The sequence below is a fragment of the Argopecten irradians genome, chromosome 4 (genome assembly GCF_041381155.1).
Source record: "Argopecten irradians isolate NY chromosome 4, Ai_NY, whole genome shotgun sequence".
Taxonomy (NCBI): domain Eukaryota; kingdom Metazoa; phylum Mollusca; class Bivalvia; order Pectinida; family Pectinidae; genus Argopecten; species Argopecten irradians.
The window spans coordinates 50,753,563-50,769,383 of NC_091137.1; the positions used below are offsets into that span (position 1 = coordinate 50,753,563).

Consider the following 15,821-nt stretch of genomic DNA (forward strand, 5'->3'; position numbering starts at 1 on the left):
AGTTATTGGAGTACAGTGTATAACATGATAGTAAAACTGAGCTATCAGAGTTATTGGAGTACAGTGTAACATGATAGTAAAACTGAGCTATCAGAGTTATTGGAGTACAGTATAACATGATAGTAAAACTGAGCTATCAGAGTTATTGGAGTACAGTGTAACAGTAAAACTGAGCTATCAGAGTTATTGGAGTACAGTGTAACAGTAAAACTGAGCTATCAGAGTTATTGGAGTACAGTATAACATGATAGTAAAACTGAGCTATCAGAGTTATTGGAGTACAGTATAACATGATAGTAAAACTGAGCTATCAGAGTTATTGGAGTACAGTATAACATGATAGTAAAACTGAGCTATCAGAGTTATTGGAGTACAGTATAACATGATAGTAAAACTGAGCTATCAGAGTTATTGGAGTACAGTATAACATGATAGTAAAACTGAGCTATCAGAGTTATTGGAGTACAGTATAACATGATAGTAAAACTGAGCTATCAGAGTTATTGGAGTACAGTATAACATGATAGTAAAACTGAGCTATCAGAGTTATTGGAGTACAGTATAACATGATAGTAAAAACTGAGCTATCAGAGTTATTGGAGTACAGTATAACATGATAGTAAAACTGAGCTATCAGAGTTATTGGAGTACAGTATAACATGATAGTAAAACTGAGCTATCAGAGTTATTGGAGTACAGTATAACATGATAGTAAAACTGAGCTATCAGAGTTATTGGAGTACAGTGTAACAGTAAAACTGAGCTATCAGAGTTATTGGAGTACAGTATAACATGATAGTAAAACTGAGCTATCAGAGTTATTGGAGTACAGTATAACATGATAGTAAAACTGAGCTATCAGAGTTATTGGAGTACAGTATAACATGACAGTAAAACTGAGCTATCAGAGTTATTGGAGTACAGTATAACATGATAGTAAAACTGAGCTATCAGAGTTATTGGAGTACAGTATAACATGATAGTAAAACTGAGCTATCAGAGTTATTGGAGTACAGTATAACATGATAGTAAAACTGAGCTATCAGAGTTATTGGAGTACAGTATAACATGATAGTAAAACTGAGCTATCAGAGTTATTGGAGTACAGTATAACATGATAGTAAAACTGAGCTATCAGAGTTATTGGAGTACAGTATAACATGATAGTAAAACTGAGCTATCAGAGTTATTGGAGTACAGTATAACATGATAGTAAAACTGAGCTATCAGAGTTATTGGAGTACAGTATAACATGATAGTAAAACTGAGCTATCAGAGTTATTGGAGTACAGTGTAACATGATAGTAAAACTGAGCTATCAGAGTTATTGGAGTACAGTGTAACAGTAAAACTGAGCTATCAGAGTTATTGGAGTACAGTATAACATGATAGTAAAACTGAGCTATCAGAGTTATTGGAGTACAGTGTATAACATGATAGTAAAACTGAGCTATCAGAGTTATTGGAGTACAGTATAACATGATAGTAAAACTGAGCTATCAGAGTTATTGGAGTACAGTATAACATGATAGTAAAACTGAGCTATCAGAGTTATTGGAGTACAGTATAACATGATAGTAAAACTGAGCTATCAGAGTTATTGGAGTACAGTATAACATGATAGTAAAACTGAGCTATCAGAGTTATTGGAGTACAGTATAACATGACAGTAAAACTGAGCTATCAGAGTTATTGGAGTACAGTGTAACAGTAAAACTGAGCTATCAGAGTTATTGGAGTACAGTATAACATGACAGTAAAACTGAGCTATCAGAGTTATTGGAGTACAGTGTAACATGATAGTAAAACTGAGCTATCAGAGTTATTGGAGTACAGTATAACATGATAGTAAAACTGAGCTATCAGAGTTATTGGAGTACAGTATAACATGATAGTAAAACTGAGCTATCAGAGTTATTGGAGTACAGTATAACATGATAGTAAAACTGAGCTATCAGAGTTATTGGAGTACAGTATAACATGATAGTAAAACTGAGCTATCAGAGTTATTGGAGTACAGTATAACATGATAGTAAAACTGAGCTATCAGAGTTATTGGAGTACAGTGTAACAGTAAAACTGAGCTATCAGAGTTATTGGAGTACAGTATAACATGACAGTAAAACTGAGCTATCAGAGTTATTGGAGTACAGTATAACATGATAGTAAAACTGAGCTATCAGAGTTATTGGAGTACAGTATAACATGATAGTAAAACTGAGCTATCAGAGTTATTGGAGTACAGTGTAACATGACAGTAAAACTGAGCTATCAGAGTTATTGGAGTACAGTATAACATGACAGTAAAACTGAGCTATCAGAGTTATTGGAGTACAGTGTAACAGTAAAACTGAGCTATCAGAGTTATTGGAGTACAGTATAACATGACAGTAAAACTGAGCTATCAGAGTTATTGGAGTACAGTGTAACATGATAGTAAAACTGAGCTATCAGAGTTATTGGAGTACAGTATAACATGATAGTAAAACTGAGCTATCAGAGTTATTGGAGTACAGTATAACATGATAGTAAAACTGAGCTATCAGAGTTATTGGAGTACAGTATAACATGATAGTAAAACTGAGCTATCAGAGTTATTGGAGTACAGTATAACATGACAGTAAAACTGAGCTATCAGAGTTATTGGAGTACAGTATAACATGATAGTAAAACTGAGCTATCAGAGTTATTGGAGTACAGTGTATAACATGATAGTAAAACTGAGCTATCAGAGTTATTGGAGTACAGTATAACATGATAGTAAAACTGAGCTATCAGAGTTATTGGAGTACAGTATAACATGATAGTAAAAACTGAGCTATCAGAGTTATTGGAGTACAGTATAACATGATAGTAAAACTGAGCTATCAGAGTTATTGGAGTACAGTATAACATGATAGTAAAACTGAGCTATCAGAGTTATTGGAGTACAGTATAACATGATAGTAAAACTGAGCTATCAGAGTTATTGGAGTACAGTGTAACATGATAGTAAAACTGAGCTATCAGAGTTATTGGAGTACAGTATATAACATGATAGTAAAACTGAGCTATCAGAGTTATTGGAGTACAGTATAACATGATAGTAAAACTGAGCTATCAGAGTTATTGGAGTACAGTATAACATGATAGTAAAACTGAGCTATCAGAGTTATTGGAGTACAGTGTAACAGTAAAACTGAGCTATCAGAGTTATTGGAGTACAGTGTATAACATGATAGTAAAACTGAGCTATCAGAGTTATTGGAGTACAGTATAACATGATAGTAAAACTGAGCTATCAGAGTTATTGGAGTACAGTATAACATGATAGTAAAACTGAGCTATCAGAGTTATTGGAGTACAGTATAACATGATAGTAAAACTGAGCTATCAGAGTTATTGGAGTACAGTATAACATGATAGTAAAACTGAGCTATCAGAGTTATTGGAGTACAGTATAACATGATAGTAAAACTGAGCTATCAGAGTTATTGGAGTACAGTATAACATGATAGTAAAACTGAGCTATCAGAGTTATTGGAGTAAAGTATAACATGATAGTAAAACTGAGCTATCAGAGTTATTGGAGTACAGTATAACATGATAGTAAAACTGAGCTATCAGAGTTATTGGAGTACAGTATAAAGATAGTAAAACTGAGCTATCAGAGTTATTGGAGTACAGTATAACATGACAGTAAAACTGAGCTATCAGAGTTATTGGAGTACAGTATAACATGATAGTAAAACTGAGCTATCAGAGTTATTGGAGTACAGTATAACATGATAGTAAAACTGAGCTATCAGAGTTATTGGAGTACAGTATAACATGACAGTAAAACTGAGCTATCAGAGTTATTGGAGTACAGTATAACATGATAGTAAAACTGAGCTATCAGAGTTATTGGAGTACAGTATAACATGACAGTAAAACTGAGCTATCAGAGTTATTGGAGTACAGTATAACATGATAGTAAAACTGAGCTATCAGAGTTATTGGAGTACAGTATAACATGATAGTAAAACTGAGCTATCAGAGTTATTGGAGTACAGTATAACATGATAGTAAAACTGAGCTATCAGAGTTATTGGAGTACAGTATAACAGTAAAACTGAGCTATCAGAGTTATTGGAGTACAGTATAACATGATAGTAAAACTGAGCTATCAGAGTTATTGGAGTACAGTATAACATGATAGTAAAACTGAGCTATCAGAGTTATTGGAGTACAGTATAACATGATAGTAAAACTGAGCTATCAGAGTTATTGGAGTACAGTATAACATGATAGTAAAACTGAGCTATCAGAGTTATTGGAGTACAGTATAACATGATAGTAAAACTGAGCTATCAGAGTTATTGGAGTACAGTATAACATGATAGTAAAACTGAGCTATCAGAGTTATTGGAGTACAGTATAACATGATAGTAAAACTGAGCTATCAGAGTTATTGGAGTACAGTATAACATGATAGTAAAACTGAGCTATCAGAGTTATTGGAGTACAGTATAACATGACAGTAAAACTGAGCTATCAGAGTTATTGGAGTACAAGTATAAACAGCTATCAAGTTATTGGAGTAAACTGAGTAAAACTGAGCTATCAGAGTTATTGGAGTACAGTATAACATGATAGTAAAACTGAGCTATCAGAGTTATTGGAGTACAGTATAACATGATAGTAAAACTGAGCTATCAGAGTTATTGGAGTACAGTATAACATGATAGTAAAACTGAGCTATCAGAGTTATTGGAGTACAGTGTAACAAAATAGTAAAACTGAGCTATCAGAGTTATTGGAGTACAGTATAACATGATAGTAAAACTGAGCTATCAGAGTTATTGGAGTACAGTATAACATGATAGTAAAACTGAGCTATCAGAGTTATTGGAGTACAGTATAACATGACAGTAAAACTGAGCTATCAGAGTTATTGGAGTACAGTATAACATGATAGTAAAACTGAGCTATCAGAGTTATTGGAGTACAGTATAACATGATAGTAAAACTGAGCTATCAGAGTTATTGGAGTACAGTATAACATGACAGTAAAACTGAGCTATCAGAGTTATTGGAGTACAGTATAACATGACAGTAAAACTGAGCTATCAGAGTTATTGGAGTACAGTGTATAACATGATAGTAAAACTGAGCTATCAGAGTTATTGGAGTACAGTATAACATGATAGTAAAACTGAGCTATCAGAGTTATTGGAGTACAGTATAACATGATAGTAAAACTGAGCTATCAGAGTTATTGGAGTACAGTATAACATGATAGTAAAACTGAGCTATCAGAGTTATTGGAGTACAGTATAACATGATAGTAAAACTGAGCTATCAGAGTTATTGGAGTACAGTATAACATGATAGTAAAACTGAGCTATCAGAGTTATTGGAGTACAGTAAACATGACAGTAAAACTGAGCTATCAGAGTTATTGGAGTACAGTATAACATGAAGTAAAACTGAGCTATCAGAGTTATTGGAGTACAGTATAACATGATAGTAAAACTGAGCTATCAGAGTTATTGGAGTACAGTATAACATGATAGTAAAACTGAGCTATCAGAGTTATTGGAGTACAGTGTAACAGTAAAACTGAGCTATCAGAGTTATTGGAGTACAGTATAACATGATAGTAAAACTGAGCTATCAGAGTTATTGGAGTACAGTATAACAGTAAAAACTGAGCTATCAGAGTTATTGGAGTACAGTATAACATGATAGTAAAACTGAGCTATCAGAGTTATTGGAGTACAGTATAACATGACAGTAAAACTGAGCTATCAGAGTTATTGGAGTACAGTATAACATGATAGTAAAACTGAGCTATCAGAGTTATTGGAGTACAGTATAACATGATAGTAAAACTGAGCTATCAGAGTTATTGGAGTACAGTATAACATGATATAGTAAAACTGAGCTATCAGAGTTATTGGAGTACAGTGTAACATGATAGTAAAACTGAGCTATCAGAGTTATTGGAGTACAGTATAACATGATAGTAAAACTGAGCTATCAGAGTTATTGGAGTACAGTATAACATGATAGTAAAACTGAGCTATCAGAGTTATTGGAGTACAGTGTAACAGTAAAACTGAGCTATCAGAGTTATTGGAGTACAGTATAACATGATAGTAAAACTGAGCTATCAGAGTTATTGGAGTACAGTATAACATGATAGTAAAACTGAGCTATCAGAGTTATTGGAGTACAGTATAACATGATAGTAAAACTGAGCTATCAGAGTTATTGGAGTACAGTATAACATGACAGTAAAACTGAGCTATCAGAGTTATTGGAGTACAGTATAACATGACAGTAAAACTGAGCTATCAGAGTTATTGGAGTACAGTATAACATGATAGTAAAACTGAGCTATCAGAGTTATTGGAGTACAGTATAACATGATAGTAAAACTGAGCTATCAGAGTTATTGGAGTACAGTATAACATGATATAGTAAAACTGAGCTATCAGAGTTATTGGAGTACAGTATAACATGATAGTAAAACTGAGCTATCAGAGTTATTGGAGTACAGTATAACATGATAGTAAAACTGAGCTATCAGAGTTATTGGAGTAAAGTGTAACATGACAGTAAAACTGAGCTATCAGAGTTATTGGAGTACAGTATAACATGATAGTAAAACTGAGCTATCAGAGTTATTGGAGTACAGTATAACATGATAGTAAAACTGAGCTATCAGAGTTATTGGAGTACAGTATAACATGATAGTAAAACTGAGCTATCAGAGTTATTGGAGTACAGTATAACATGACAGTAAAACTGAGCTATCAGAGTTATTGGAGTACAGTATAACATGATAGTAAAACTGAGCTATCAGAGTTATTGGAGTACAGTATAACATGATAGTAAAACTGAGCTATCAGAGTTATTGGAGTACAGTATAACATGATAGTAAAACTGAGCTATCAGAGTTATTGGAGTACAGTATAACATGATAGTAAAACTGAGCTATCAGAGTTATTGGAGTACAGTGTAACAGTAAAACTGAGCTATCAGAGTTATTGGAGTACAGTATAACATGACAGTAAAACTGAGCTATCAGAGTTATTGGAGTACAGTGTATAACATGATAGTAAAACTGAGCTATCAGAGTTATTGGAGTACAGTATAACATGATAGTAAAACTGAGCTATCAGAGTTATTGGAGTACAGTATAACATGATAGTAAAACTGAGCTATCAGAGTTATTGGAGTACAGTATAACATGACAGTAAAACTGAGCTATCAGAGTTATTGGAGTACAGTATAACATGACAGTAAAACTGAGCTATCAGTAAGTAAACTGAGCTATCAGAGTTATTGGTAGAGTAAAACTGAGCTATCAGAGTTATTGGAGTACAGTATAACATGATAAAACTGAGCTATCAGAGTTATTGGAGTACAGTATAACATGATAGTAAAACTGAGCTATCAGAGTTATTGGAGTACAGTATAACATGATAGTAAAACTGAGCTATCAGAGTTATTGGAGTACAGTATAACATGATAGTAAAACTGAGCTATCAGAGTTATTGGAGTACAGTATAACATGATAGTAAAACTGAGCTATCAGAGTTATTGGAGTACAGTATAACATGAAGTAAAACTGAGCTATCAGAGTTATTGGAGTACAGTATAACATGATAGTAAAACTGAGCTATCAGAGTTATTGGAGTACAGTATAACATGATAGTAAAACTGAGCTATCAGAGTTATTGGAGTACAGTGTAACATGATAGTAAAACTGAGCTATCAGAGTTATTGGAGTACAGTATAACATGATAGTAAAACTGAGCTATCAGAGTTATTGGAGTACAGTGTAACAGTAAAACTGAGCTATCAGAGTTATTGGAGTACAGTATAACATGATAGTAAAACTGAGCTATCAGAGTTATTGGAGTACAGTATAACAGTAAAACTGAGCTATCAGAGTTATTGGAGTACAGTATAACATGATAGTAAAACTGAGCTATCAGAGTTATTGGAGTACAGTATAACATGACAGTAAAACTGAGCTATCAGAGTTATTGGAGTACAGTATAACATGACAGTAAAACTGAGCTATCAGAGTTATTGGAGTACAGTATAACATGATAGTAAAACTGAGCTATCAGAGTTATTGGAGTACAGTATAACATGATAGTAAAACTGAGCTATCAGAGTTATTGGAGTACAGTATAAGTAAAACTGAGCTATCAGAGTTATTGGAGTACAGTATAACATGATAGTAAAACTGAGCTATCAGAGTTATTGGAGTACAGTATAACATGATAGTAAAACTGAGCTATCAGAGTTATTGGAGTACAGTATAACATGATAGTAAAACTGAGCTATCAGAGTTATTGGAGTACAGTATAACATGATAGTAAAACTGAGCTATCAGAGTTATTGGAGTACAGTGTAACAGTAAAACTGAGCTATCAGAGTTATTGGAGTACAGTATAACATGATAGTAAAACTGAGCTATCAGAGTTATTGGAGTACAGTATAACATGATAGTAAAACTGAGCTATCAGAGTTATTGGAGTACAGTATAACATGATAGTAAAACTGAGCTATCAGAGTTATTGGAGTACAGTATAACATGATAGTAAAACTGAGCTATCAGAGTTATTGGAGTACAGTATAACATGATAGTAAAACTGAGCTATCAGAGTTATTGGAGTACAGTATAACATGATAGTAAAACTGAGCTATCAGAGTTATTGGAGTACAGTATAACATGATAGTAAAACTGAGCTATCAGAGTTATTGGAGTACAGTATAACATGATAGTAAAACTGAGCTATCAGAGTTATTGGAGTACAGTATAACATGATAGTAAAACTGAGCTATCAGAGTTATTGGAGTACAGTATAACATGATAGTAAAACTGAGCTATCAGAGTTATTGGAGTACAGTATAACATGATAGTAAAACTGAGCTATCAGAGTTATTGGAGTACAGTATAACATGATAGTAAAACTGAGCTATCAGAGTTATTGGAGTACAGTATAACATGATAGTAAAACTGAGCTATCAGAGTTATTGGAGTACAGTATAACATGATAGTAAAACTGAGCTATCAGAGTTATTGGAGTACAGTATAACATGATAGTAAAACTGAGCTATCAGAGTTATTGGAGTACAGTATAACATGATAGTAAAACTGAGCTATCAGAGTTATTGGAGTAAGTATAACATGAAGTAAAACTGAGCTATCAGAGTTATTGGAGTACAGTATAACATGATAGTAAAACTGAGCTATCAGAGTTATTGGAGTACAGTATAACATGATAGTAAAACTGAGCTATCAGAGTTATTGGAGTACAGTATAACATGAAAGTAAAACTGAGCTATCAGAGTTATTGGAGTACAGTATAACATGACAGTAAAACTGAGCTATCAGAGTTATTGGAGTACAGTTAAATGATAGTAAAACTGAGCTATCAGAGTTATTGGAGTACAGTATAACATGATAGTAAAACTGAGCTATCAGAGTTATTGGAGTACAGTGTAACATGATAGTAAAACTGAGCTATCAGAGTTATTGGAGTACAGTATAACATGATAGTAAAACTGAGCTATCAGAGTTATTGGAGTACAGTATAACATGATAGTAAAACTGAGCTATCAGAGTTATTGGAGTACAGTATAACATGATAGTAAAACTGAGCTATCAGAGTTATTGGAGTACAGTATAACATGATAGTAAAACTGAGCTATCAGAGTTATTGGAGTACAGTATAACAGTAAAACTGAGCTATCAGAGTTATTGGAGTACAGTATAACATGACAGTAAAACTGAGCTATCAGAGTTATTGGAGTACAGTATAACATGATAGTAAAACTGAGCTATCAGAGTTATTGGAGTACAGTATAAACAGATAGTAAAACTGAGCTATCAGAGTTATTGGAGTACAGTATAACATGATAGTAAAACTGAGCTATCAGAGTTATTGGAGTACAGTGTAACATGATAGTAAAACTGAGCTATCAGAGTTATTGGAGTACAGTATAACATGATAGTAAAACTGAGCTATCAGAGTTATTGGAGTACAGTATAACATGATAGTAAAACTGAGCTATCAGAGTTATTGGAGTACAGTATAACATGATAGTAAAACTGAGCTATCAGAGTTATTGGAGTACAGTATAACATGATAGTAAAACTGAGCTATCAGAGTTATTGGAGTACAGTATAACATGATAGTAAAACTGAGCTATCAGAGTTATTGGAGTACAGTATAACATGATAGTAAAACTGAGCTATCAGAGTTATTGGAGTACAGTGTATAACATGATAGTAAAATTGAGCTATCAGAGTTATTGGAGTACAGTGTAACAGTAAAACTGAGCTATCAGAGTTATTGGAGTACAGTATAACATGATAGTAAAACTGAGCTATCAGAGTTATTGGAGTACAGTGTAACATGATAGTAAAACTGAGCTATCAGAGTTATTGGAGTACAGTATAACATGATAGTAAAACTGAGCTATCAGAGTTATTTGGAGTACAGTGTAACATGATAGTAAAACTGAGCTATCAGAGTTATTGGAGTACAGTATAACATGACAGTAAAACTGAGCTATCAGAGTTATTGGAGTACAGTATAACATGATAGTAAAACTGAGCTATCAGAGTTATTGGAGTACAGTGTAACATGACAGTAAAACTGAGCTATCAGAGTTATTGGAGTACAGTGTAACAGTAAAACTGAGCTATCAGAGTTATTGGAGTACAGTATAACATGATAGTAAAACTGAGCTATCAGAGTTATTGGAGTACAGTGTAACATGATAGTAAAAACCAGTAAAACTGAGCTATCAGAGTTATTGGAGTACAATATAACATGATAGTAAAATGAGCTATCAGAGTTATTGGAGTACAGTGTAACATGATAGTAAAACTGAGCTATCAGAGTTATTGGAGTACAGTGTAACAGTAAAACTGAGCTATCAGAGTTATTGGAGTACAGTATAACATGATAGTAAAACTGAGCTATCAGAGTTATTGGAGTACAGTGTAACAGTAAAACTGAGCTATCAGAGTTATTGGAGTACAGTGTAACAGTAAAACTGAGCTATCAGAGTTATTGGAGTACAGTGTATTTATAATATTTATGATGATGATAAGGTGGCACCACTATTGTGCAGATGTGAAATTAGTGGAATCACAACTATGATTAGTATTAATATTGTAAAAAAAAAAAAAAAAAAAAAAACAATTAAGATTAAAAATTCTATGTATTACTGAGTGTTTTTGGTTTAAATGACAGGACTATACAAATGCAATCTTCGACAAGTTTTCTCAAGAAGAGCTCAGCTACTTTGAGTTGAATTTAGAGACCTGGCGACAGCTATGGAGAGTGCTAGAGATGGCGGACATCCTCTTACTGATTCTGGACATCAGATACCCAGTATGTATTTAGGATGGTCAGTCTGATTAAAACCAGATTTTATTACACCTGGATACTCTTAGTTCCAGTATATTTTCAGCATGAAGTATCTATGTGGGCTTGATGTACCCTACCCATCCCCCCAAATAGTTGGTTGACACCCCCACCCCTTCCCCAAATAGTTGGTTGACACCCCCACTTCCTCCCCCAAATAGTTGGTTGACACCCCCACCCCTCCCCCAAATATTTGGTCTGACACACCCACCCCCTCCCCCAAATATTTGGACAGACACCTCCACCCCCTCCCCAAAATGATTGGACTGACACTCCCTACCCCTCCCCAAATAGTTGGTCTGACACCCTCACCCACTCCTCCAAATAGTTGGTCGACACCCTCACCCACTCCCCCAAATATTTGGACTGACACCCCCACCCTATTGCCTTCCCCCAGATAGCTGGACTGACATTATCTTCCACCACCTTCATATTCCAACTTGTACAAGTGGTTGGACTGACCCTCTGGACATCTGAGTCAAAGGCGATCAGTTTGACTATAATGCTATAAATGTATAACTAGCTCATACTTTATATATGTAGCATCCTTTTAGGTTATGGAACTATTGAAATAGTGCAAATGGTTGGGATGACACAACAGGAGCCAGTGTGGCATGGCCCAAATTGGTCAATTTGGCTGTAGTTTTGAAGACAAAGTCGTTTCTGAAAATTAGAATATTCTCATATTTCAACTGTTGAATGACATGGCTTCATATAAGTTGAATCCATAATTGCAATATAAGTTTTTGTAATATTTACCTGGTATGTGCCTTGTTTGAATACAGGTATTACACATGTCACCTGCATTATACCATACCGTGACACATGACCTTGGCAAGTCAATCATCATCATCCTGAACAAGGTCGACCTGGCACCACCCTCTCTCGTCATTGCATGGAAGTGTTTCTTACAGGAAAAATATGAAAAAGTCCACATAGTTCTGTTTACATCTTATCCAAATGAGGCTCTTGCAGAGGGAGGAGATGAGCTAAAAGGTGGGTTAATATTATGGGGGTAAATTGGGGGAATTAGACAAACTTTAACAAAGTGAGGTGACAGGATAAAAGGTGGGTTATATTATGGGGGTAAATTGGGGGAATTAGACAAAATTTAACAGAGGGAGGTGACAGGATAAAAGGTGGGTTATATTATGGGGGTAAATTGAGGGAATTAGACAAACTTTAACAGAGGGAGGTGACGGGATAAAAGGTGGGTTATATGTTGGGGGTAAATGGGGGAAATTAGACAAACTTTAACAGAGGGAGGTGACGGGATAAAAGGTGGGTTATATTTTGGGGGTAAATGGGGGAAATTAGACAAACTTTAACAGAGGGAGGTGACAGGATAAAAGGTGGGTTATTAGCTCACCTGGTCCGAAGGACCGAGGTGAGCTTATGGGATACCGCAGCGTCCGGCGTCCGGCGTCCATCGTCCGTCGTCCGTCAACAATCGACTTCTTCTCAATAACCGCTGGTCGGATTTCAACAAAATTTGACTGGTAGCATCCTTATGGGCTACTAACTGAAAATTGTACAAATGATGGGGCTGATCCTCCGGGGGCCTGAGGGGCGGGGCCAAAAGGGGTCAATTTGGCTATTTCCATATAAACGACTTCTTCTCTGAAACCAAGCATGGGATAGCACCCATAATGCAATGGTAGCATCCTTATAGGGTGGGGATTCAAAATTGTACAAATGATGGGGCTGACCCCCCGGGGGCCTGAGGGGCGGGGTCAAATGGGGTCAATTTGGCTATTTCCATAAAAACGACTTCTTCTCTGAAACTAAGCAAGAGATAGCACTCATAATGCAATGGTGAGGGGCGGGGTCAAAAGGGGTCAATTTGGCTATTTCCATAAAAACGACTTCTTCTCTGAAATTAAGCAAGAGATAGCACTCATAATGCAATGGTAGTATCGTTATAGGGTGGGGATTCAAAATTGTAAAAATGATGGGGCTGACCCCCGGGGGGCCTGAGGGGCGGGGTCAAAAGGGGTCAATTTGGCTATTTCCATATAAACAACTTCTTCTCTGAAACCAAGCATGGGATAGCACCCATAATGCAATGGTAGCATCCTTATAGGGTGGGGATTCAAAATTGTACAAATGATGGGGCTGACCTCCCGGGGGCTTGAGGGGCGGGGTCAAAAGGGGTGAATTTGGCTATTTCCATATAAATGACTTCTTCTCTGCAACTAAGCATGGTATAGCACCCATAATGCAATGGTAGCATCCTTATAGGGTGGGGATTCCAAATTGTGCAAATGATAGGGCTGACCCCCGGGGGCCTGAGGGGCGGGGTCAAAAGTGGTCAATTTCCATTTAAATGACTTTTTCTCTGCAACTTAACATGGGATTACGCTCATAATGCAATGGTTACATCCTTATAGGGTTTGGATTCAAAATTTTGCAAATGATGGGGCTGACCCCCCGGGGGCCTGAAGGGTGGGGTCAAAAGGATGGGGTTAAAAGGGGTTAATTTAGCTATTTCCATATTAACGACTTCCTCTCTGCAACTAAGAATGGAAGAGCACTGATAATGCGATGGTAGCATCCTTATAGTGTTGGGATTTGAAATTGTACAAATGATAGGGCTGACCCCCGGGGCTTTAGACGACCCCCGGGGCTTTAGACGACAATAGATGCGAGGTCAAAAAGGTCAATTAGGCTACTACTTTCATATAAATTACTTATGTATTGGACAGCATATTTGTATGGTATCAATAGCATCATTGTATGGTTGTGATTCAAAATTAAACTTTAGGAGTCAATTTTGCTTATTTTTCTAATTGTCAGAGTCTTGTGATAATTACTAACAAAAAACCAGGTGAGCGATACAGGCCCTCTGGGCCTCTTGTATTATGGGGGTAAATGTGGGGAATTAGACAAACTTTAACAGAGGGAGGTGACAGCATAAAAGGTGGGTTATATTATGGGACTAATGGGTAAATGCTGGTAATTTTGGGTGAAAAATGAGTGCTAAAAATTGAGTATAGAAATACTCTTCATAAAAATGAAATATGTGTTTTCAGGTAACATGTAAAAATGTTGGTGCTGTAACAGAATAAGAGTGTTCTAACCAAATGTAAATATGTAAACAATTTGTTGGTAAAATCTATGAGTCCGAAAGCATCTGTAGAATGATGATTTGTCGTTATATACTTTATTCTGGAGTTTACCTGGTCACTTCCATTCTATAGCTAAGATGAGACGCAAGCGTGGGGGCGGGGCCTGGACCAGGGCAATGGGACAAGGACAACTTCTGGAGGTCTGCCAGGACATAGTTGGCGATAAAGGTCAGTAAACTGGACAGGCGGATATTACAAGGTAATTTGTTTAATGACCACCTCTGTCCAATGACCACCTCTGTCTAATGACCACCTCTGTCTAATGACCACCTCTGTCCAATGATCACCTCTGTCCAATGACCACCTCTGTTTAATGACCACCTCTGTCCAATGACCGCCTCTGTCCGATGACCACCTCTGTCCAATGACCACCTCTGTTTAATGACCACCTCTGTCTAATGACCACCTCTGTCTAATGACCACCTCTGTCTAATGACCACCTCTGTCCAATGATCACCTCTGTCTAATGACCACCTCTGTTTAATGACCGCCTCTGTCTAATGACCACTTCTGTCCAATGACCGCCTCTGTCTAATGACCACCTCTGTTTAATGACCACCTCTGTCCAATGACCGCCTCTGTCCGATGACCACCTCTGTCCAATGACCACCTCTGTTTAATGACCACCTCTGTCTAATGACCACCTATGTCTAATGACCACCTCTGTCTAATGACCACTTCTGTCCAATGATCACCTCTGTCCAATGACCACCTCTGTCCAATGACCACCTCTGTCAATGACCACCTCTGTCCAATGACCACCTCTGTCTAATGACCACCTCTGTCAATGACCAGCCTCTGTTAATGACCCCTCTGTCCAATGACCACCTCTGTCAATGACCACCTCTGTAATGACCACCTCTGTCTAATGACCGCCTCTGTAATGACCACCTCTGTCCAATGACCACCTCTGTCCACCTCTGTTTAATGACCACCTCTGTCTAATGACCACCTTGTCCAATGACCACCTCTGTCAATGACCGCCTCTGTCTAATGACCACCTCTGTCCAATGACCACCTCTGTCTAATGACCACCTCTGTTTAATGACCACCTCTGTCCAATGACCGCCTCTGTTTAATGACCACCTCTGTCCAATGACCACCTCTGTCTAATGACCACCTCTGTCTAATGACCACCTCTGTCTAATGACCACCTCTGTCTAATGACCACCTCTGTCTAATGACCACCTCTGTCCAATGACCACCTCTGTTTAATGACCACCTCTGTCCAATGACCACCTCTGTCCAATGACCACCTCTGTCTAAT

General features: G+C 36.5%; 1 protein-coding gene across 1 annotated transcript in view; it reads left to right on the forward strand.

Annotated features, from left to right (window-relative positions):
* LOC138322345 (guanine nucleotide-binding protein-like 1) overlaps positions 1 to 15,821 on the forward strand; it is a 109,946-nt gene that overhangs the window by 35,394 nt on the left and 58,731 nt on the right. Inside the window, exons 5-7 of the mRNA XM_069266384.1 lie at positions 11,253 to 11,393; positions 12,212 to 12,422; positions 14,627 to 14,722. Of these exons, the coding sequence (XP_069122485.1) occupies positions 11,253 to 11,393; positions 12,212 to 12,422; positions 14,627 to 14,722 (448 nt within the window). The remainder of the gene's footprint in view (positions 1 to 11,252; positions 11,394 to 12,211; positions 12,423 to 14,626; positions 14,723 to 15,821) is intronic.